The sequence below is a fragment of the Chelonia mydas genome, chromosome 1 (genome assembly GCF_015237465.2).
Source record: "Chelonia mydas isolate rCheMyd1 chromosome 1, rCheMyd1.pri.v2, whole genome shotgun sequence".
Classification (NCBI taxonomy): domain Eukaryota; kingdom Metazoa; phylum Chordata; order Testudines; family Cheloniidae; genus Chelonia; species Chelonia mydas.
This window is the reverse complement of record NC_057849.1, coordinates 346,836,918-346,860,450: the sequence shown is the minus strand read 5'-3', so window position 1 is coordinate 346,860,450 and position 23,533 is coordinate 346,836,918. Positions and strand designations below refer to the sequence as shown.

General features: G+C 59.9%; 1 protein-coding gene across 1 annotated transcript in view; it reads right to left on the bottom strand.

The window, feature by feature from the left end:
• MAPK8IP2 (mitogen-activated protein kinase 8 interacting protein 2) overlaps positions 1 to 14,281 on the bottom strand; it is a 63,792-nt gene extending 49,511 nt beyond the window's left edge. Inside the window, 1 exon segment of the mRNA XM_037889510.2 lies at positions 14,112 to 14,281. Within this exon segment, the coding sequence (XP_037745438.2) occupies positions 14,112 to 14,176 (65 nt within the window). The 5' untranslated portion in view covers positions 14,177 to 14,281.
• Positions 14,282 to 23,533: the final 9,252 nt, after the last annotated feature.

The following is a 23,533-nucleotide window of genomic DNA, read 5'->3' as shown; positions in this document are numbered from 1 at the left end:
AAGTGCAAAAAACTCTTCTATCTGACTGAGGCTGCAGGGGGGCTGCAGAGAGGCAGAATGGAGCCATCCAGTTTGGAACGTGGCACGAATATCTGTGACAAGCAAATTCCCATGTGTGAGTTGTCATGGAAACTCAACTTTAAACTCACACTGCTTGTGCCTGGGCACCAACTCAGGCCGGGCACAGAACCAGGAGCGTGAGCCCAGCTCAGCAGCCAGCCCTGACACCGGATTCTCCCCGTGTGCCAAACACAACTGGCCAAGCGTGTGGAGTGGGGAATAAACAGGAGGCAGCTGTGACCTGCTCCTGGCCATGGCTCTCGGCAAGGCCCTGGTCTCTGACCTGCTCTTCTGTCCTGCCTCCACCAATGCACTGGCCACGAGCGACCCTGGGCTTGCTCCTCTCGCTGGCAGCTGCCTCCCTGCTGGCCAGCCACCCCCTCTCTGGACTCCAACCATGACCTGCCCGAGAAACTCCCTCCTGCCCTCTCCCCTGCAGTGCCACCCTGGGCCCTGACCCTGCTGCATGCCCCTGTCCTGTCCCTTCGCGTGACGCTCACTGGCGGGATTTGCATGGTACGCGCTCCCAGGGGGCGGGTGTCACGGAGTCCCCGGGCGCTGCTCTGGAGCTGCTCCCCATGAAGCCAGGCAGGACTCTGGGGAAGTCTCCTCTCGGGGAGCAGCCTGTCTGCAGGACACACAGCTCACCCAGCTTCCACCTTCCTGGGTCTGACCTCGGAGCATTCAGCATCCTCTGCCCCTCCGTGCGCTTCCCGCAGCGAGTCCACCCAGGCCGGGTCCTGGGGAAACCAGAGGGTCCTGCCCCCCAACTCCGCAGTCAGACGTGACTCTCAGCCAGCCCGTAAAACAGAAGGTTTATTAGACGACAGGGACATGGTCTAACACAGAGCTTGTAGGTGCAGAAAACAGGACCCCTCAGCTGGGTCCATTTTGGGGGGCAGTGAGCCAGACAACCCCGTCTGCACTTCACTCCATGTCCCAGCCAGCCCCCAACTGAAACTCCCTCCAGCCCCTCCTCCCCTGGGCTTTGTCCCTTTCCCGGGCCAGGAGGGCACCGGATTCCTTTGTTCTCCAACCCTTCAGCTCTCACCTTGCAGGGGGGAAGGGCCAGGCCATCAGTTGCCAGGAAACAGGGTGTCGGCCATTCTCTGTGTCCAGACTCCTGCACACACCTGCTCTCTAGGGCTCTGCAACCATCATACACCGTTGTCCCACCACCTAGATACTTATGAACTGCCTAGGGGAAACTGAGGCACCCCCACACTATTCAGAGGAAACATTAAGAACAGTCCCGCTTCGTCACAGCGGGCCCTGACCCTGCTGCACGTCCCCCTCCCGTCACGTGGCTTTGGAGGCACTGAGTGGCTTTTGGGCCTGCAAAGTGGTACATGGATATTCCCAAGCAGCGGGGAGGCCAGCTCTATTATCTGCTGGGAACTATTCACTCAGCTACACAGAGAATAAAGTTCAAGGAGTCTCCCCCCACCTATGTTCCCACCACTAAGGGGCTCAGCAAAGGGCTCTGGGCAATGGCTGAGTTTGCACTAAATGGGGTGTGACGAAGTGGGACTGTTCTTAATGTTTCCTCTGAATAGTGTAGGGGTGCCTCAGTTTCTCCTATGCAGTTCTTAAGTCTCTAGGTGGTGGGATAAGAGGGTGTAATTGTTGGAGAGCAAAGGGCCAGGGTACATAAATGGCTGACACTCTGTCTCCTGGCACCTGATGGCCTGGCCCTTCCCCCCTGCAAGCTGAGAGTTAAAGGGTTGGAGAACAAAGGAATCCGGTGACCTCCTGGCCCAGGAAAGGGACAAAGCCCAGAGGAGGAGGGACTGGAGAGCGTTTCAGTTTGGGGCTGGCTGGGACATGGAGTGAAGGGCAGACGTGGTTGTCTGGCTCACTGCCCCCAAAATGGACCCAGCTGAGGGGTCCTGTTCTCTGCACCTGCAAGCTCTGTGTTAGACCATGTTCCTGTCGTCTAATAAACCTTCTGTTTTACTGGCTGGCTGAGAGTCCCATTTGACTGCGAAGTTGGGGGGCAGGACCCTCTGGCTTCCCCAGGAGCCCCGCCTGAGCGGACTCGAGTGGGAAGTGCACAGAGGGGCAGAGGATGCTGAATGCTCCGAGGTCAGACCCAGGAAGGTGGAGCCGGGGGAGCTGTGTGTCCTGCAGACAGGCTGCTCACAGAGAGGAGACTTCCCCAGAGTCCTGACTGGCTTTGTAGGGAGCAGTTCCAGAGCATCGCCCAGGGACACCGTGACATGAGGTGAGACACAAACTCAGCAGGGCTGGACCCTTCTCACTGCCCCTCAGCAGCAGGCAAGGAAACTGCCTCTCTGGGGAATGAGAGGCCCGGGGTCACAGACCCTGCACTGCAGCAATGAGTCAGAGCCCTTCTCCCTGGTCTAGCTGGAGACAAACCACTGTCCTGACCCTCCGGGGCTGGGTTTGCCACCCCGACAAATCCATGCCCCCATGGTGAGTGTGGGAGAGAAGACAAGCACCCCAGAACGGCGGGTCCTGGTACTGCCAGACAGACGGACGTAGGCCTGCACTCTGCAGTGTGGGAGAGAAGACAAGCACCCCGGAACGGCGCGTCCTGGTGCTGCCGGACAGACGGACGTAGGGCTGCACTCGGCCTGGCCTCACCAGTTCCAATGGGAGGAGGTTCCGCGCTGCCAGGGCAGCTGCATGCGGAGAGGAGTCCCAGCCGCTTGCAAACCCTGGGCCCATTCCCTCTGCTGCTGCACTAGGCGCTGCAGGGACGCTGCGTCACCAGCCCCACGCACAGAACATCGCCAGACGGGCCCAGGAATCAGGAGATTGTTTCAAAAGAGCCCCCTGGGCGATTTTTCATTTGCCTTCTGCCCCTTGAGGGTCACGCAGGTCACATGTTCAGGCTTCTCGCCTCCGCCACGAGGGCTGGAAACATACTGTTCTTTCTCATGGAAGCTGAGATTCTCAGGGGATCCCAGGACTCCAGGAGCTGGGGCTGCCAGAAAACACCCCAAACAGCGCTACGCTCCTGGCCAAATGGTGAACCTTGGCACCCCGGGCAGTGTGTGCTCACAGAGGGTCCATTGGTGTGCCCTGAAGCCCACAGAGCCATTATGCCTTATTCTCCGACATGTCCAGGGGATGCCAGCGGCCACGAAGGGCCAGGCCAGACCAGCTGAAGGCTCCCAAGAGAAGAGTCTTGTTAAACTGGAGCGAAGGAAACGGTTTCAGTAACTGAGGGCACGTCTACACTACAAGAAAAGCCCACGGCAGCAAGTCCCAGAGCTCGGGTCAGCTGACCGGGGTTGGCACTGGGGAGCTAAAACCAGCAGTGTAGCTGTTCCGGCTCTCTCAGACCCTCTCCCCTCGCCGGGTTCAGCGCCGGGCGGGAACGTCGACACTGCTGCCTTATCCCCAGAGCACCAGGCTGAGTCAGTTGCCCTGGGCGCTGAGCCTCACGGCCGGCAGGTCTTTTCTGCAGTGTGGACGTCCCCAGAGACATTCGACAGCTCCCGGGAAGACTGCAGTGACCCCAGACCCGCCAGAAAGGAAGGGAGTGAAGGAAAGGTTAAATTCAGAATAACCCCAGCACTGGCAAGGATGGCCACAAACCCGGGTCCCCTCCACCTAGCCACGGCCCAGGGAAAGGGGGCAGTGGAGCAGCCCCGCCTGGAGAGCTGGGTCACGGAGAGCCCAGACCCCCAGCCCTTCCAGGCCACTCCCTGCGTGACAGTCATTTCACAGAACGCTGAGGCCCAGAGCCTGGAATTACAGCCAGACGGACGTGTGCGGGGAACCCGGTCCTCCAGGAGCGCCGCAGTGCAGAGACTTACAGACGTCACAAACCCTTGCTCCAAAGGGAACCCGAGCTGCTCGGCAGGCCTGGGCGAAGACGGCAGCTGGGGTCACTACCGGGCAGAGGCGCTGGAGTGACCTGAACTGCATTTCTCCACTTTCTAGGCCTTGGGGTCTATTTTAACTCTAACCTGACCAGACTTCCCTGCAATTCTGATCACTCTCAGGTACTTCTCTGCCCCTCACCAGTCCAGCACCGGAGCCCCCTGATTTCATCTTCACACCCGCGCCCCGGGGGGAAGGGTCAGTGACTGCAAGAGTCTTGCGGGGGGGGTTACTTTCCAGTTCCTGCTCTTGTCCCCGCCTCTCTCAGCTCAGTACGATGTTAATGGCGTGACACGCCAGGCAAGCGTCACCAAAGTGTTAAAAGGAAAAAACGAAAAGTGAGGCAGAGCGGGTCAAAAACGTAGAACAAAACGTTTTCCTGCCAGACAACAGGGTTTCATTGAAACCGTCTTCAAGAAAAGGTCACTTCCAGCAGGATTCTCTCTCGGGGAAGTTGGCCCGAAACGTTTTGGGTCAATGTTAGTCTCTACCTCAGCCAGGGCTGCTGCAGTGCCTCATGGGAGCTGTAGTTCCAAGGGCCTCGGGCTCCCATCCCCCGCGGCCGCTCCTGCGCCCTGGCCAGACTACGTCTGCCGTGATGCACCGTGGTCACTCCCTGGGGCTGATCACCAGGCGTTATGGGAGTTGTAATCCAACCAAGGAACGGGCCTGAGAGGCCCTGCAGCAGCCCCAGCAGGCAGAGCTCACTGCCAACCCTAACAAAACCTTTTCACCATTTCTGAATCAATGTGTTTGACTTTTCCTTCCTGTGACAAGTCTGGCTGTTTGCCATGATCCCCTTTTCCAAGGAGCTGCAGGCAGAGCCCTCATGCCCCTGCTGGGGTGTGTACGACTTGCCCAGGACCAAACTTCACAGGACTCTGGGGGTTGAAGCCTCAGCACCCACTTGCCTTCGCTGGCCGTTTCTGACAGCAGCTTGGCCAGCCCCCAACATCCCCAAGTCAGGCCTCCCCAATCACAGAACTGGCACAAAACCAGGAGATTTTAAAAAAGAACAAATGTGGGATTCTTTTTCTGTGCCCTCTGGCTCTGTGCCCCAGACCTGGATTCTCATTCCCCTTCTAAGCGTCGGGTGCTGGCCTGCTGGGGACCTCACGAGGTCAGCAAGAGCCAGGGGTCTGACGTGGGGGGTGACAAAGTTCCCAGGGATCTACCACGATCCCCAGCAGCTCTTGTGAGCCTCGGAAGGCAGCCGGGAGGCAGCTCTGCAGCGGGACGGGACGGGAAGTCCAAGGGCAGGAGCTCTCTCAGCCCGGAGGGAAGGGCCATTCACAGCTCTTCAGCGAGCCCCCGCTGGAGACCCCCTACCTTAGCACTCCCCAGCAGTCACTAATGAGCAATGTCCCAAAGAAGCCTGCCCTGCCCCAGGAGGGGGCTCTGCACTCGGCCTCGCTGGTGGTTTCCAGGGGGAGTGGCATGCCAGACGGGCATGGGAAGCAGTTGAGGCCGTGATCACCACCTAGGGTTTCTCCAAGTCCTGGCTTCCAGAAACAGCTTCTCTGAGTCTCCTGAAATGTGGCCGGCCCGCCGGCCACAGCCACACATGCAAAGCCCTGGGAGAGAAGGACCCTGGAGGAGTGGTCTGGAGCGGGACACACCTGGGGCTCCTGGCGGAAAGCAGCTCTCAGGCTGTGCGTGCCGGCCGCTGCCTCTCCACGATAAACCACCAGTGAAGTTTCTAGGTCAAGCCGCTGGTGTGCTACTGCCTGACACGAGAGCCCCCGAGTGCTCCCGGTGTAAGGGAAGCTTCCTCCGTCGGCTCTCCCAGCCCCTCAACGGCTCCGCCGGGCGTCAGCCCCAGCCCCGTCTTGCCAGGCACCAGCCCGCAGCGGGAAGGACCATTCCAGAGCATGCTCCTCTGGGCTTGGGGCTACCGCCGAACTTACTGGGGGCGGGGAGGGTTGGCCACTGCCTGCATCTGGGGATGCTGCCTGTTGCCGCCTGTCTGCCCCTGGGAGTTACCAGCGCAAGGCCTGGCTGCTCCCAACTCCCCCAGGCCGCCATAGCCCAGAAACCCCTGTCTGAGAAAACTCGGATCCGTCCCCTTTGGGCCCCGGCTAGGAGAGGGGCGGTGCTGCTAGCCTGGCTGCTGCCGGATGCTCCGCTTCCTTGGCACATGGCCTCTGAGATTGTCCAGATCTCTCTTCAGCCCACCCCCGCCTGCCTTCCTCCTGGCAGGATTTGGGGGAAGGAGGGGCTGCCGGGGGGAAGGGGCTGTTGCATGGGAGGGTCAGAAGATCATGTTGCCAGCAGCCCCCGCCCCATACAGGAGGCAGCAGAGTGCACCCCATGGGGCCTTCTGCAAGAGAGGGGGGTCTCCTCAAAATAGGAGCTGAGCATCATCGCGCCCCCTGGCCGAGGCAGGGTGCTGCTCGGGGGAGGCTGCTGGCCCCATGGGAGTGGGATGGAGCTGACTCCTCTTCTTTCATAGGACGTGGGGGAAGGGTTGTTTCCTGGAGTCTCTTCAGCCCCAGAAACAGCACCCCAGGGTCACACCCCAGGGCGATGGGGGGGCGTCTCAGGCCTAGGGGCTGCGGAAGGGCGGCTTTGCCTGGGGGCTCTGCTGGGCCAGGCTGTGAAGCCATGTGCAGGCTCTGAGGGAGCCCCTGGGGCCTGTCCCCTCCAGCGTGTTGTGCAAACACACCAGTGAGGGGGAGGGAAGCAGATACCTGCCCCTGGCATGGTGAGATTTCACTGGGTGCTGGGCGTGTGAGGCGGAGGGTGGTGAGTTCCCCTAGCACTAACCACTGGCTCGTGGGTGGGAAGGGCAGGCGGAGGGTGGCGCAGCCGGGCCTGTCTCTAAAGGCAGAACGTTAGGAGCGAGCTCAGCCGGAGCATGGAGGGGACAGGCTCCTGCAGGGGAGGTGGGCAGGGCTGCTTCTGGGACCTGATTTCTCTCCCTCCTCGGAGCACCGAGTCCAACCGCGGTGCCTTGGGGCAGGGACCAGCCTCCATTTGCCTGGAGAACACTGAGCGCAGCCAGGAGGCTGCAGGACAATAATCAAACCCCTGTAAATCTAACCCTCCCCTGCTCTGCGGGTGGATTCCCCGACCAGCAGGGATGGAGGGAGAGAGGAGCGTGGGGGCCAGGTCCCCATGTTAGTTTCCCCTCCTACTAAGCGCTGCTCCTCCCATCTGCAACGGGCAGTCAGCCCTTGGGGCGCCTTCCTGGAGCCAGGACTCTGCTCGGCTGTTAGGGCCCATCTACACTGGCCTTAGACACCCGCGGCTGGCCCAGGCGCCATGGTGGGAGGAAAACGCACAAGTGGGGAACTCACGGACGAACTCAAGAGGATCTGGGACAGATTCAGAACTGGAGGAGGAAAGAACCAGCCGGGGAAATGCAGGCAAGGCCCCTCAGAGGAAGCTGCCCCGAACCCCGTGGAGGGAGACAGTGGGGGGTGGAGAGGAGCTGGTGCCCCTCCCACCACAGGGGCTGTCTTAGCCCCTACCCAGGCCCATGACTCTATTCCCCAGCTGTCCTACCACGCAGGGACCCTGGGGCTGGGGGAATCAGGAGATGAACAGCCGTGAGAGCTGCCCAGTCTGGAGCAGAACCAGGAAAAGACATGCCTTGTCTGGGTCGCGCACACAGGCACTGCCCCCTCCATCCCACCAGCCTAGCATCCCCCTCACTTCCTTCTCCCACTCCCATCACGGTCCGGCCTTTTGCTGCCCCCAGGCACGGATGGCACCAGGCACCCCCCATCCCAACGCCTCTGCATGACTCGCTGCGTCCACCAGGCCCCCAGACACAACGAGAAAGTTACCGGTGGGTGCACGCCGGCCCCCCGTGTCTGTCTGACCGGTGCATGTCTCAGGGCAGGCGCTGCGCTGCCGTGGGCCCCCCAGCCAGGGCTCAGCAAAGCCTGGGGGCTGGTCTAACAGCAAGTGCCAGTCACGGCTCTCCACGTGCCCAGGCCACAGCTCAGAGGCCGGTCACAGCGCAGGAGGAGCCGCTAAGCCCAGCTATCGCCTGTACAGGACAGCCCCTGCCTGGCTGAAACATGGCTGTGACCTGCGAGCGGAGGACAGGCTGCCCTTTCTGCAAGGGGGGAGGGAACGTTCCTCCCCTGGTGCAGTAACCGTAGTTCTTCGAGACGCCTGGCCCTGCGGTCTGCCACTCCGGGTGCATGCGCCTCTCGGGCCCGCGGTTGGAGATTTCGAGCTAGCAGCACCCATTCGGCCCCCGCACGTGCCCAGTGCCTCCTCGTGGCAGACACCAAGGCTGTGTAAGGTGCGTGGGCGAGCCTCCCTCAGTTCCTTAGGGAACAACGGAAGCAGAGAGGAAGGAGGGTGGGTCGTGGCGCGCCCACAGGGGCACACACCTCGAAGAACTCCAGTTACTGCATGGGGTGAGCAATGCTTCCTTCTTCTAGTAGGCTGCTGCTGGCCCTGTGAGAGGAAGGGAGCGGCTGCTGTTTAGAGGACACTTGGTGGCCGTGGAGGACAGTTGGGCGGCCCTCTTCCTCAGAGATCTGTCTCTCTTTCTGGGCAGTTTCCTGCCCATAGGTGCGTAAAGGCCCCAGGGGTGTAGGGCAGCCCTGGAGTCCTTCAGCGTGTGCAGGGAGACATCTGCGGTCTCCGAGAAAGCGTATGACCTTCAAAGGGTGGCGCTCCACAGAGCTCTGAACATCTCTCCGACCCCGGAAGTTGGAACCACGGTGCCCTGCACACAACTACCGCTGGCGAGATGGATCTGGCGGCAGCGTCCGCGGCATCTGGGTGCTCCTGGAGAGCCATTCTGGCCAATAGTTCGCCCTCCACAACTACGGACTGGAGTGGCTCCTGGCAGTCTTGTGGCTGCTGTTCAATAAAGGCCGTGAGCTTGTTGCCATGAGTAAAGTTGTATTTGGCCATGGACCATCTGACAGCCCAGGATCCAGAACGGCAGGGCTTTCATCCAAAGAGATGCAGTCACTTTGGTTCTGGTCGTGGGGGGCGTTCTCAAAAAGGGCCGCTTGCTCCACTCATTCGCTGCGTCCACCACTAAGGGGTGGGGGGGGGGGGGGTGTTGGAAAATAAAAAGTGGAATCCTTAAGGGGCATGGAGCGCTTCATATCCGCCCCTTTGGCACGTCAGTGGAATAGTGGCCGGTGTCTGCCCTGCCGTCTGAGCCAGATCCTCCCTGCACGAAGGTGGATTTCCACAGGGGTCCCTAGGGGAACCCCTCACAGAAACTGAGGCGATCGACTGGGAGTCCTCTTCCTCCACCTCCTCCCATGGGGGCCGGGGGGCAGCCAGGGAGGACAGAGGAGCGTCCTGGGCCATGAAATGGCCACTCAGAGTCCGAGATCTCGCAGATCACAACGACGGGGACGCTGGTTCATCCAACAGCACGAGATCCCTGGGAGTGCCAGAATCCCTGGGTGGTGCCGGAGAGGACCCCGTGCCGACGCTGGAGCCGAGGTCGCGGGAGCGGAGCCGGAGACGCTGGTGACACGGGCGTGCTGCAGGCGTTGCAGAGGGCAGGCGCCCGTGCTTGCACAGTCCCCCCGGCTGAGCTGCGTGGGTTGGCGCCGATGGCTGGGTCAAGGCACACGATGGCACCAGCGGCTAAACGAGTGCTTCGGTGCCACGGCAGGGCCGAGCTTGAGGGGACCTGGTGCTTTCTCTCTCTGCTGGAGCCATGCGCCCCATCCTTGGAGCTCCAGGCTTGGCGGGCCTGCTGGGGCCGGAAGGAGAGCCCTCGGGCTCAGCCGTACCCTCGGTGACGGCTCTGTTGGAGTTGGCTCCTTAGAGTTAAGAGTTTGCGCTCCACTTTTTGGCTTCCCTTTGGGAGGAGAAGCACGCCCCGAGGTTGACAGGGTGCTGGGTCTGGCTGAGGACAGATGTATTGGGGGGAGGGGGAGGAGATGTACCCAGAGGGCGGCTGCAGGGAACATCCCATGGCCAACAGTCTGAGCTTCATCCCCCTGTCCTTCCTAGCCCTGGCCTAAAGAGCCAAGGAGAAGTTGCACTTCTGGGAGATGGGGGACTCCACTCGGCACTGGACTGTCGCTTGCCAATGCAGCACCCCAGCAAGAGATGCAGCGTTAGAAGCCTGGCGAACCGGGCAACCCTATCAGGAGGGGACAGGTGTCCCTGGGGAAAGGAGAGGGAAGAAGCCGTACTCTCACCTTAGCTAACTATTACTAATCACTAAACAGTCACCTACAACCACAAACTAACTGAAGAAGGAGAAAAGGCTGAGTACGCTCTAGGAGGACACGCTGCTGCTCCGTCTCGGGCCGAGGCGGTAGAGAAGGAACCTGCTCCGAGCAGGGGGTGGGACTAGGTGACCTCCTGAGGTCCCTTCCAACCCTGATCTTCTATGATTCTATGAGGGTGGTTTGCCCGCACACACCTACACAGCCGGGGTGTCTGCCACAAGGAGGCACTGGGCGCAGGCATGGGCCGAACAGACACTGCTAGCTAGAAATCTCCCAGCGAGGGCTGGAGAGGTGCATGAGCCCCTGAAGTGGAGCACCCATAGGGACAAACCCTGCTGAAGGCTCCAGGTCTGGTCTACAGCTACTGGTACGTCAAGAGACCTGCCTGCTTCCCACCTGGAGGCAGCTGAGACCTTAACCTAGGTTGGTAACCAAGGAAAAACCCTGGCCTTGTGGCAGTCAGACGGCACTTTGATCGCATACGTCCCGCATGGAGCTGCTCAGACCCCGACAGCTCTGCCCCGCTCAGACTTCGAGAGGGCCTTGCTCTGAAGGCTGAGCCCAGCCCCAGCAGAGTAACACAAAGCAGGCCCAACAATCCCGGGCTCCGTCTCATTTCACAGAGCGGGGAAGAGACTCCCGCAAGGTCACAAGGAAATGGCAGAGCTGGACGCGAACCAGGCTATCAGCTGCACCGCACAGGTAGACGCCAAGCACCCAGGCTGTAGGGAGGAGCAACAGCAGCGTCAGCCCAGAGAGGGAAATCTGGGCAGCCCCGTGAACCAGCCAGCGCATTATAGTGCCCTGTGAAGGGTCTGTAAACATCAGTCTTGTGCCCTTCCCGATGGAGGAGGGGGCCTGGGAGGGGTTATGTTAACCAGCGTTTAGCTCCTGCTTGTCTGTTCCCTCCACAGTGCTGGTACGCAGGGCTGGGCCCTGCCTAGGGCTCTCGGGGATGGGTATTGTGGGCGCTCAGCACCTTCAGCGAAGAAGCCAGGATGCTAACTGTGTGCCAAGGCTTCCTTTCTCCCCCATGTTAACCAACCACCAGAGTTCAACAAACCCCAACCCCAGAGCACAACTCCCCCCTCCTCCCAGGGCCCCGGTTCCTGCCCCTTGGCTTGCAGGTGGCCCTGTCCCATTGGCTCTCCAGTCAGCCTGCCCAGTGGGACCTGGATTTCTACAGCAGAAAAACTAGCATCTCTCTGCTGTCCATGAGTGCCAGGCCAAGGCGAAGCCCAGCCCTTGTTTGCTCTGCCACTTGCGGAGACTGGGCGACGCGGACCGTGGTTCTGATGCACTCGGGCAATCCCCATGTTTGCACCTGCTCATCTTTACACATGGCCTAGGAGGGACCCCACCAGCAACCAGCCATGACAATCTCCCTGCGACCGAGTGCCACATAGTGCAGCCACAGAGCCACACTCGAGGGCAGCCTTTTCGCTCCTGTCCTCACGGGGTCTCCTGTCTGGGGATCTCTGACTTCTATCTGGCGGGCATTGGGCCACCCTGCCACTTGCCAGCGAGCTCTGGAAGGTCAGGGACAATCCTGGGAACCTCCCTGCTCGAGAAACTGCAGTGGGCCTGACCCTGATCTCACCTGCCCACATGCCCCCCCTTTCCCCTGCTTCCCGTTTCACCCTGGAATGGGAGGGAGAAGACACAGGCCCAGCAGCTCCCCCACTGGAGGCTTGGAAGCTCCCCAGCCGGCCAGTGCCGGGATCGGTTCCCGGCCGGGGTAACGCGCCCACCTACATGGGAGCAGAGCGCGGCTCCAGCCCGAGGAGTCTGGGGCAGTGTTGATCTCGGCAACGGGAGCTGAGGGCCTGTGGGGATGGGCCCCTGGGAAACGCCAGGAGTAACAACAAACAAACTGGAGCCAGATCAGAGGAGAGCAAGGGATCGACTTCCCAGGAAAGATTAAACCAGCTAAATCTGTCGAGTTGGGCTCAACGGGGGCGGGGGAGGGGACGTGCTCAAAGCCTGCAAATCTCTGGAGGGCGTAAATCCCAAGGACACAGAGCGTGACACCAGGGGTGTAACTAGGGCAAGGACAGGCTGAACAGCCAGGTGACATCCTGGCAGAGTATCCGATGGGACTAGGGAATCGTCCCTGGGGAAGGGCCGGAGCCCCTCGTCGCTCCCTGACAGGGGGAGGATCCGGGCGGGAATCGTCTCCAGGGGAAAGGCCGGGGGTCACAACACTGGGGCATTCAGAGCCCTTGGGAATGGGCACTTGGGGTGGGTCCCAGCCCTGGTCCACAGGATGGACTAGGTGGGATGCAACTGGGCTTTTGGTCTCTAGTTTCTGAGCTTCCATGATACGAGGGGTGGGATCAGCCCTACAGCAGCCAAGGGCAGGGGCTCTCCGTCTCTGCCCTCTGTCACACCACGTGGCTAAGATGTTGGCCTGCAGCTGGCTCTCAGAAGTGGGGTCTGTGCCTTGGATGCTGCCCTGCCCCCTTGTTTAGGATTCACTCCCCAAACACACCATTTTCTGATAACATCAGCTGAGGACCGACTCCTCCCCCCCGCAGCCCGTACCCCCAGGGAACCAGCTACTAGGAGAGGTCTCAGCCCTGGTGAACAGGATGGGTCCTGGGGGCCAAAAGAAAATGGGACAGAGAGTGAGGCCCATAGGCTCTGAAGCTCCTACCCCACAAGCTCACTACCTTTGGGGGCAGCTCCCCCATACACACACCAGCTCATGACCCCTGTGGGGCTGGACCCAGCTCCTGCCATGGGGCAGGGGAACCAACCATCAAACCCATGAGATGAAGGCCCTAGGCTACTGGGCCATGTGCTGAGAGCTGGGGACTGGGCCGGCTTTGGGACAGGTCCCGGCAGCCTGATGGCTCGTGCTGTGGGAGGCAGGGGCCCACTAGCTGGGCATAGGGTAAGCTCTGACCTGGCCTCTCCTCAGGGTTTCCCTGGGTAGCCTGAACCCCCAGACACTTCCCCCAGTTTGTCCCCAGGCCAAGGGGAGCTGGCTGGGCAGACTTGGGGGGGAGCCCCCCCGCCCATGGGCAGAGCTGTCCCAAGCCCTCCTCCCGGTCCCCCTTGGGGCAGGCCTGGGCCACCAGCCCTGTGGCCCTGCCCAGGAGCTGGGTCAGGACTGGCATGCCAGAGCATTGCAGCAGCTGCGGGGGCAGGCAGAGACCCAGGCCGGCCCTGTGGGGCGGGGCGGGGGGGGGAAGACACCCAACCCAGCCTGGCCCTGGGGGGGGGGGGGGAGACCCAGCCCAGCGTGGGGGGCAGCAGGCAGAGACCCAGCCTGGCCCTGGGGGAGACCCAGCCCAGCGTGGGGGGTGGCAGGCAGAGACCCAGCCTGGCCCTGGGCGGGGGGGAAGACCCAGCCCAGCTTGCGGGGGGCGGCAGGCAGAGACCCAGCCTGGCCCTGGGCGGGGGGGAAGACCCAGCCCAGCGGGGGGGGGGCGGCAGGCAGAGACCCAGCCTGGCCCTGGGGGAGACCCGACCCAGCCCAGCGGGGGGGGCGGCAGGCAGAGACCCAGCCTGGCCCTGGGGGAGACCCAGCCCAGCGGGGGGCAGGCAGAGACCCAGCCGGGCCCTGGGGGAGACGCAGCCCAGCGGGGGGGGCGGGGGGACAGGCAGAGACCCAGCCTGGCCCTGGGCGGGGGGGAAGACCCAGCCCAGCGTGGGGGGCGGCAGGCAGAGACCCAGCCTGGCCCTGGGGGAGACCCAGCCCAGCGGGGGGCAGGCAGAGACCCAGCCTGGCCCTGGGGGAGACCCAGCCCAGCGGGGGGCAGGCAGAGACCCAGCCGGGCCCTGGGGGAGACGCAGCCCAGCGTGGGGGGCGGGGGGACAGGCAGAGACGCAGCCCGGGGAGCAGAGACCCAGGGCCCCCCCCGTGCCGGCCCGGCTGGGGGTTCCGGGCTGTGTCCGGGCGGGCAGGGCGCGGGCCCAGGGGATGCGGAGGCGGCGGGGCCCGGCGAGCTCCGGGCTGGGGAGGGGGCGCGGGCGGGGGTCCCGGCCTGCCGGGCAGGGGGTCCGGGCCCCTCTTACCTGCAGCCCGGCGGGGAGAGCGCGTGGAAGGTGGCGAGGGAGAACATCTCCGCCCGGTCCGCCATCTTCTCCAGCCCCGAGCCCGACTGCGGAGCGAGCCTGGCGCAGGCGGGGAGCGAGCCGGGCAGGGCTGGGCCACACGCGGGGCGGGGAGCTGCGGGGCGGGGCGGGGCGGGAATCAGGGCTGGATGTGGGGCGGAGAGCTGGATGGGGGGTGTATGGGGGGAGGGGGCTGTGGGGGAGGGGGGCGGAGAGCTGGATGGGGGGTGTATGGGGGGAGGGGGCTGTACAGAGGGGCCAGGGCAGGGGGCTGTGGGGGAGGGGCGCGGAGAGCTGGATGGGGGGTGTATGGGGGGAGGGGGCTGTACGGAGGACCAGGGCAGGGGGTTGAGGGGGGGCGGAGAGCTGTGTCGGGGGCTGTATGGGGGGGCAGAGCGCACCGGGAGGCTCTATGGGGCGGGGGTCAGAGCTGGAGGGGACAGGGCCGGGGAGCTGGGAGGGCGGGGGGATCAGAGCTGGGGGGGGCAGAGCTGTATGGGGGGCAGGTCCGGGCCGGGGTTGTATGGGGGGGTCACAGCTGTAGGGGGCAGGGCCGGGGAGCTGGGAGGGCGGGGGATCAGAGCTGGGGGGGGGCAGAGCTCTACGGGGGACAGGTCCGGGCGGGGGGCTGTATGGGGGCGAGGGGGCCGTACAGAGGGGCCAGGGCAGGGGGCTGTATCGGCGGGCGGAGGCTGCGCCCCCCGTACTGCAGACCCCGGCCCGAGCGCTTTGCCCCGTCCACCCCCCGCCGGCGGGCCGGGCCGATGCTCGCAGCCCCGCTGGCTCCAGAGCTCGGCTCCCGCGGCCGGGCCCAGCCGCTGCTGGAGGCGGAGCCCGCGGGCCGAGCCCAGAGCCAGGGACCGGGCCGGCTGCAGCGCCCGGGGGCGGCCGGGCGGGGGTCCCCGTGGCCGCCCCGGCCCGGGCGCAGGGAAGGCGGCGGGAGCTGTCCGCAGCCTGGTGCTGATCAGCCGGGCGCTGTCCCGGGCCCGGGGTGCTGCAGGGCGGCGCTCGGGGCTGGGCCGGGGCGAGGCCTGGCGGGTCTCAGCCCAGCCCCGCGGGAAGCGGCCCCGCAGCCCGGCCCCGCAGCGGCAGCTGGGCAGGGAATGAGCCCGGCCGCCCGCTCAGCGGTGCGGAGCCAGCCGCGCCCAGCCCGGCTCACAGCAGCGGCCGCGGGGAAGGGCCGGCGGGTCCCCAGGGCAGTGCGGCCCCCGGCTCAGGCCCAGGGCAGGTGGGGGGTCCGGGACCACATCGCGGGCGGGGCGGAGAATCAGCTCCAAGCGCTGGGCGCCCGAACGGGGGGGCTCGGCCGCACGGGCTCCCTCGCAGCCGGGGGAAACGCCGGGAAATCCCAGTCTGCCGGGCCTCGGGCTGGCCGAGAGGCCCACGGGCTGGGCCTGGGCCTCCCAGCAGCGACAGACGCTGCGTTTTCTGGCTTTTCTCTCCCCCCTTTGCATGTGTTTGGCTCCTCGGGCCCACTCCCGCTAGCCTCTTCCCTTGCCCCACAGAGCAGCGACGCCCAGGGGGCTGGCAGAGGAGGGTTTCTGTCCTTTCACGCTCCCTCCAGCGAAGGGGAAAGGGAGCAGGGGGGCTTGCTGAAATAAACCCCTTACTTAGTAGGTGACCTTTCAGATGCGTTCATGGTTGTACCTTCTTTTCTGTGTCTTCAGAGGAGGGTCCCCAGGGTGTTTCAGGGGGTGTTTGCCATGGGGCTAAGCAGCCTGAGGGGTCTGTGTACCAAACCCGCTTCCACCGGGGCCCCTTCAGCGGGACATTCGCACCTTTGACTCTTTGGGTTCCTCTGTTCCATCAGAATTAATACAGACTGCCCTGTCCCCCTGGGGCCGGGGAAAGCCTCGGCTAGGGGAGGGGGTAGTTTGCTGGGCCTGTCCCAGAGCTGGGGGGCAATGTGTGCATCGGGGGCCTGTCCCAGAGCTGGGGGGCAGTGTGTGTACAGGGGGGTTCCCATCAGAGCTGGGGGGCAGTGTGTGTACGGGAGCTGGGGGACAGTGCAGCATCGGGTGGGGAGGGGGGCCTGGCCCAGAGCTGGGGGGCAGTGTGGGGAGGGAGGAGGAGCTGGCAGCCCCCGGGTTGCTGCGCCAGCCCCTTGGCGGCAGCTGTGTTTGTGAGGCCCCCGGGAGGGCAGGCCGGAGCCGTGTCCCAGGTGCTAGCTGCCTCCCCTCCCCGTCCCCCGGGTGTGCGTTGCCATAGCGCTGCACCTGGGGCCCGTTACACCCACGGTCCATCCGCGTCAGGTGTTTTCTGCCGCTGGAAAAGGCTCCCGTGAGCACTAAACGCTCCTGGATAAGGCGGCCGAAGGGAAGCAGACACTGCTCCAGGCCAGGCCCCAGGCCCGCTGCTCGGGGGCTGCAGGCCCCTGGGGCCGTGGTGCTGACCCCAGCTGCACCTGCGCCGTGGGAAGAGCGGCTGAGCCCGCGCCCCGCCCCTGCGAGCTGCTGACAGACTAGTGCAACGCAGGAGCCCTCCCCCTGGCTCAGGTGTAAATTGTCTCCCTGCAGAGCTGCTGCTGCCGTGCCAGGGACACTGCTGCCCATGGCACACTTGTAACCGCCGCTCGCCTCGCCAGGGCCCAGCAGAGACCTCCCCTGCCCGCCCTGGCTCCATCGCCATTGAAGGGCACAGGCCCTGCTGAGATCACCGCTCCTGGGCTCCTCAGCCAGGGAGTTCTGCTTCCACCGCATCACTTTGCCGTTCCTCCCCCTCGGGGTTAGCGTTTGCAGCAGGGTGCAGCCCTGGAGAAGGAGGGACCCTGCCCATCCTCTGCACAGCACCACCTGCCTCCAGGCACCACCCTGACCCCCAGCTTTTCATTAAAGTGCCCTTAGCTGGTTGAAGTCAGTCCTACAACCCTCAGCCATCTCCACGAGCTTCACTGAGAGGAAGCCAACAGCGCCATCTCTCCACAGGGATTTCACACTGGGATCGCTCTCACTGGGTAAAAACAACCTCTCTCTGGAAGGAGCAAAGCCCTAATCACCTTCCCGCCTGTGCCAGAACCATGGCATCCCCGAAAGGCAGGGGCGGGGCGGGTCTGAGTGCCAGTAGCTGTCAGGACAAGCGGCGAGACAAGCTCTCCCTGCCGGAGGTTTTGGTCTGAAAGGAGGCCTGGCAATTGGTAACCACCAGAGGCAAGAGGTCACAGCAGCATTGTGCATGGCTGGAGAGGGATGAGGATGGGTGGATACGGGCCACCACGGAGAAGAGACACAGGAGGAATTCCATGCAACTAGAAGTTTCAAATTGATCCCAAGTCCTCAGTGCGAACACTGTGGAAGATACCGCTCACGTTCCAGTGGGTCCCAGGGAATGGAGAGCTGTATGGGACACAGTATGGATGGCAGCTGTAAGAAAATCAAGCTGACCCACAAAGAGTTCTCCAACTGTCCAAAGTAGACAAACAATCCTTGTTGGAGATGAAATACGCAGAATCAAAAGAACATACTGCAAGGGACAGGTGGAGAAACCAGACAGTGTCCTGCGTTCCCAGAACCAGGCCACAAGATATCACTCTCAGTCTGGACAAGTTTCTGAAACTGACTGGCAAGGATCCGTCCCAGATGGTTCATATCAGCACTAAGGACACTGCATTGCAGGATCACTCACAGATGACAGATCACTCCAGGGAACTTGGAAGCCTGCTGAAGAAGAATGTCCTTGAAACGATCTTTTCTGAGAGCTTTCCTGTCCTGTGAGCCCAGGAAGGCAGAAGGCGGAAGATGCTGGAAACTGTGCAGGGCTTTGGTTTCGTGGAACATCGGCCCATCTTCTACAGGGAGAAGGGGTGGGATAGTCTGGCTGGCCTCCATCTCAGTGGAAGGAGGACCAATCTCTTTGAGGACAAGCTGGCCAGAGTAGTCAGGAGGGGGTTAAACTAATAGCAAAAGGGGAGGATACAAAGAGGGAAGATATGAGCTCTCAACACAAAATCAAGATATTGAGAACAAAATGAACCAAGAAACCAGAGGACATGAAGAGAAGCAATTCTTGACTTGCTGACACACCAATGCTCGGAGCCTGGGGAACAAACAAGTAGAATGGGAATTGCTCATTTAGGAGCATAAATTTGATCTATTTGGTGTCACTGACACCTGAGTGGATGGTTCACAGGATTGGAATGTAAAATGAATGGTTATGACCTCTCTAGGAAGGATCAGGTGGGCAAAAGGGGACTGTCATTATCTGTTTTCAAGTCACGGATAACATGGAAGAAAATGATCATGAATGCGTATGGATCAATGTCCTTTCAGCTAAAGTCCTAGCTAGGGTCTGCTACAGACCCCCAAATCACACTAGAGAACAGGATGACCGCTTCCTTATACACTTACCCAGAGTGTGTCGGGAAAAACCTACTTGATCATGGGGGGTTTCAATCTGAGTGACGTATGCTCGAGGTCTCATGCCGCCAGTGCTAAACACATCCTTAAATTTCTCAACTTTCTGTATGATAACTTCCTAACTCAAAAAGTGTTGCATCCAACATGGGGAAATTCTATATTAGACCTCATCCTAACAGACAAAGAGGAACTGATCACAGAATGAAACATTAATGGTAGCTTAGGTACAAGTGATTGTGACTTAATCACATTTATAATGTGCAAGCACAATAAAGTCCAGACCAGTTATATAGAGACTTGATGCTTTTGTAGGGCCAATTTCACAAAGCCAAAAACAATTATGGGCCAGATCTGCTGGGAGGAACAATTTAATCAGAAAAACGTGAATGATAATTGGGAATCATTTAAGAACATCTTTCTAGCCACAGCCACAACTGAGGGAGAAGGCTGTGCTGGTTAAACCCCCCACACAACAACTTGGTTTAGAGGGGAAGTGAAGGCAACTGTAAAAATAAAAAATAAATATACACACTAAATAGAATAGAATAGAGAGAAAGTGATAATAATGAATATAAATCAGAAGTGAGAAATTGTAGAAAATTGATAAGGGAAGCCAAGAGACACAAGGAGACCTCTTTGGCCATGAGACAGGGTGCTCTACTCACCGCTGGATTGCACCTCCCCCTGGCTTTTCTGGGGACTAGCTTCATAAGGTCAGCACCCTGTCCTGCAGTTGCACACTGTCTCTCTGCCTTGCTCTCTTGGTCTACAGCCCCTCTCTCACTCCACAAGCTGTCGCTGTCTCCTTGTGACTCAGCCCTCCAGCCAGGTCACTCTACGCATTTTTCCCTTCCAGGGTACCACAGTGTTCCTTCAGGAATCCTGGGAAGGCTTCTGAATCCCTGACACATAGTGCTGTGCCCTCAGTGGCTGGCAGGGGAACCCGGGCCCACCCACTACTCCAGGGTCTGGCTCAGGGATCCTCTAGTGAGCAGTCAAGGGCTGTTCCCTTCTAGACCTTACAGCCTTTCCCTGAGCCCTTTTCTTACCATCTAGCACTCCTCCTCCCTCCACCTCCCAGGGGGTAACTCTAGGCTACCTGTCTCTGCAGCCTTCTCCCAGGGAGTGACCGGAGCCTTTCCCAGCAGCCCCCTTTAACTACCAATTTCCTGCCTTTGTAAGCACAGCCCAGCTTGTTCCTCCTCAGCTGGGCTCCTTCCCTCAGTCCAGGGATTCCCCTCTGCTGTGGCTTGTTGGGTTAATTAGCCCCCTTCTCATCCTGCATTAACCCTTTCAGGGCAAGTGTGGTGAACACCCCATTCCAGCCCAGCGAATTACAGATAATAATATTGAGGGTTTTAAAAATATACTAGGCCCAAAAAGAATCCTGAGCACTGTGTTGGGCCATTACTAGATGGAAATGAAAAGTTATCAGTAACAATGCAGAAAAGGCAGAAATGTTCAATAAATATTTGTTTTGGTTTTTTGGGGGGAAAAAACTATCATACAGTCTCATGGTATGGTGATGTTAACACTCTCTCCATTCCTCGAGTATCTCTGGAGGATGTTAAACAGAAGCTACTAAAGTTAGACATTTTTAAATCAGCAGAGGACTTTGCCAGAGGACTTTGCATCCAAGAGTTTTAAAAGAGCTGCTGTATGACCATTAACATTGATTTTCAATAAGTCTTGGTGCACTGGGGAAGTTCCAGAAGACTGGAAAAAAGCTTCTGTTATGTCAATATTTAAAAAGGATAAACAGGATGACCCCGGTAGTTACTGGCTTATCCGCCAGACGCCAGTCCTGGGCAGGATAATGGAGCGGCTGGTATGTGACTCAATTAATAAATGGAGGGTAATGTAATTAATGCAAATCAACATGGTTTTATGGGAAATAGATCCTCTCAAACTTACTTGATATTTTTATTTTTGGGATGAGATGATAAGTTTGGTTGATGAAGGTAATAGTGTGACGTGGTAGACAAACTTCTGTAAGGCACTTGACTTGGTACCGCAGGACATTTTGATTAAAAAACCAGAATGATATAAACTGAGCATGGACAAATTAAATGGAATAAAAACTGGCTGACTGATAGGTCTCCGAATGTAATGGGAAACAGGGAATTGTTATCGAGTAGGTGTGCTTCTAACCGGGCCCGCCGGGATCAGTTCTGGGCCCTGCGCTATTTAACATTGTTATCAATGATGTGGAAGAAAACATAAAGCATCACTGATAGAGCTTGCAGATGACACAAAAACTGGGGGAGAGGTAAATAGTGAAGAGGACCCGTCACTGGTTCAGAGCGATCTGGATCACCTGGTAAACTGGGTGCAAGCCAACAATACGTTTTCAGAGAGCTAACTGTAAATGTAGACATCTAGGAACAAAGAACTTGGGCCAGACGTACAGGCTGGGGGACCCTATCCTGGGAAGCAGGGACTCTGAAAAAGATTTGGGGGTCACGGTGGACAACCAGCTGAACAGGAGCTCCCAGTGTGAACCCGTTGCCAAAAGAGTGCATGTGATCCTGGGAGGCATAAACGGTGAATCTCGAGTGGGAGCGGAGAGGTTATTTGACCTCGTATTTGGCCCTGGTGCGACTGCTGAGGAAGACCTTGTCCAGTTCTGGTGTCTGTAATTCAAGAACGATGTTGATACATTGGAGGGGGTTCGGAGGCGATCCACAAGAACCATTAATGGATTAGAAAACCTGCTGTATAGTGCTAAGCCAAGTAGATAGAACTCCTTAACAAAGAGATGGCTGGAGTGACGCGATCACAGTCTATAAGTACCTATAAGTACCATGGGGAACAAGTATTTGATTTTGGTCTCTTCAGTTTAGCAGAGGAAGGTCTAACACGGGCCAATGACCGGAAGTTAAAGCTAGACAAATTCAGACTGGGAATAAGGTGTAACATTTTCAACGATGAGAGTCGTTAACCACTGGAACAATTTACTCAGGGTCACTGTGGATTCTCCATCACTGACCATTTTAAAATCATGATTGGATGTTTTTCTGAAAGCTCTGCTCTGGGAATTATGGGGCAGTTCTGTGGCCTGTGCTACGCAGGGGGTCAGATTAGATGATCACAGTGTTTCCGCTCTACTCCGCCTTGATTAGGCCTCAGCTGGAGCATTGTGCCCAGTTCTGGGGGCCACATTTCAGGAAAGATGTGGACAAATTGGAGAGAGTCCAGAGAAGAGCAACAACAATGATGAAAGGGCTAGAAAACATGAGCTCTGAGGGCAGATTGAAAAAACTGGGTGTGTTTTAGTCTGGAGACGAGAAGACGGAGAGAGGAGATGAGAACAGTTTTCAAGTACATAAAAAGGTTGTTACAAGGAGGAGGGAGGAAAATGGTTCTCGTTTAACCTCTGAGGACAGGACAAGAAGCAATGGGCTTAAATTGCAGCAAGGGAGGTTTAAGTTGGACATGAGGAAAAACGTCCCGACTGTCAACGTGGTTCAGCCCTGGAATAAATTGCCGAGGGAGGTTGTGGAATCTCTGTCATCAGAGATTTTTAAGAGCAGGTTAGACAAACTCCTGCCAGGAATAGTCTAGGGGTCGGGGTGGCTGGTAGTTGGGGTTCTCCAGGATGTCAGCTTTGGGGGAATGACTGTGTCACTTTAAGACAAAGTTCAGTCCCTGTTCCTGCACCAGCCCATGATCTGAACCAGGAGAGCGCAGTTAGCAGGATCCAGAGCACCTCCTCCCAGCCCCTCACAGGGTCTGACCCAAGCCAGGCAGCAGGCTCAGAGGGGAGAAGTCATTGGCTGGCCGAGAGGGGCAGAGGATTTTCCCTCTGGCCAGTCTGGATGAGCTCTCCCCGCTGGCTGGCAGCGCAATGGGGCAAAGGGCTTCAGGAGCAGCCCGTATCGGCATAGACACAATTCCTCCGCCCAGGTATGCGGCAGAGGGAGCTGCTTTGCCAAAGGGATCAGTGACAAATCAGCGCAGAGCTCATGGCTCGGGGTTATCCTTGTAGGAGTCAAGGGCAGCCGAACGGTGCTTAGCCCTGATTGAGGGGGTCACCCTCCAGGGACTCTCCCTCGCAAGCGAAGTCCCAGAGCCGGCGTTTAAAGGCGCCGCTGAGGGGACTCCGTGGAGAGTCCTTGTTTCTGTTCAGCGCCGACAGGAGCCGAAGTCGCTGGTGAGCAGGTCTCTAGGGGCCGAGCCTTAGGCCCGGTGCGGGGACAGGGCTGCAGTGAAAGACAATGGAGAGGCAGCTGCACAGAGGTTTCCTGCTACCCAGTGGGCTCCGGGGGGCTCAGAGCGTGGTGTCTCCGACATGGCACAGAGCCGCAGCGGGATCACAGCCGCAGCCAGGAGCCAGTTGCAGAGATGGTGGTGACAGCAGCCGAGGCAGTGCTCGATGCCCCCCCCGCACTTCTAGGGGCAGGAGGTGGACCTGTGTGAATGCACCTCTGAACTCTGGGTCTCCAGTGTCTGAGGGCAGGGGTCTGCAAGTGGGGTGCAGTGGAGGGGAGTGTGCAAGGGACATTGGTCCACTGGACTTTCACGCCACAAGGTGGGAAAGTGAGTCACGGGACAGTGCCCAATGCACTGTGGTTGGGTGTTTGGTTAGGGCTCCACGCTTTCGAATCCTGGTGGTGGTGATTTCCCCCATTAACGCTGGGCTCCCTTTGCCCTTGTAGGAGCAGTTCTCTGCTGTTACGCAGGCTCCGTGCCTGCGAGTGGGGCAGTATGGCCTCGTAGAGGCGCCCGGGGTGGTGTGTAATTTTCCCAGGTTGCTGGGTGGGGGCTCGAGCTGGTTCTGTGTGGCAGGGTTCAGAGGAACCCCTGGATATTGAACCCGGCCCCTGGAGCTGCCGACTCCACCTGGCAGGAGCACAGGTGCCGGCTTCCTCCTTTCTGCGGGGTGCTCAGCCCCTGCCCCACCCCTCCCCCCATCAGGAACAGCTGATTGCAGCAGGCAGGAGGTGCTGGGCGGGGGTGGGGGGCTGCTGGTGGGTGCTAAACACCCGCTCATTTTTTTCAGGTGGTGCTCCAGGGCTGGAGCACCCACGG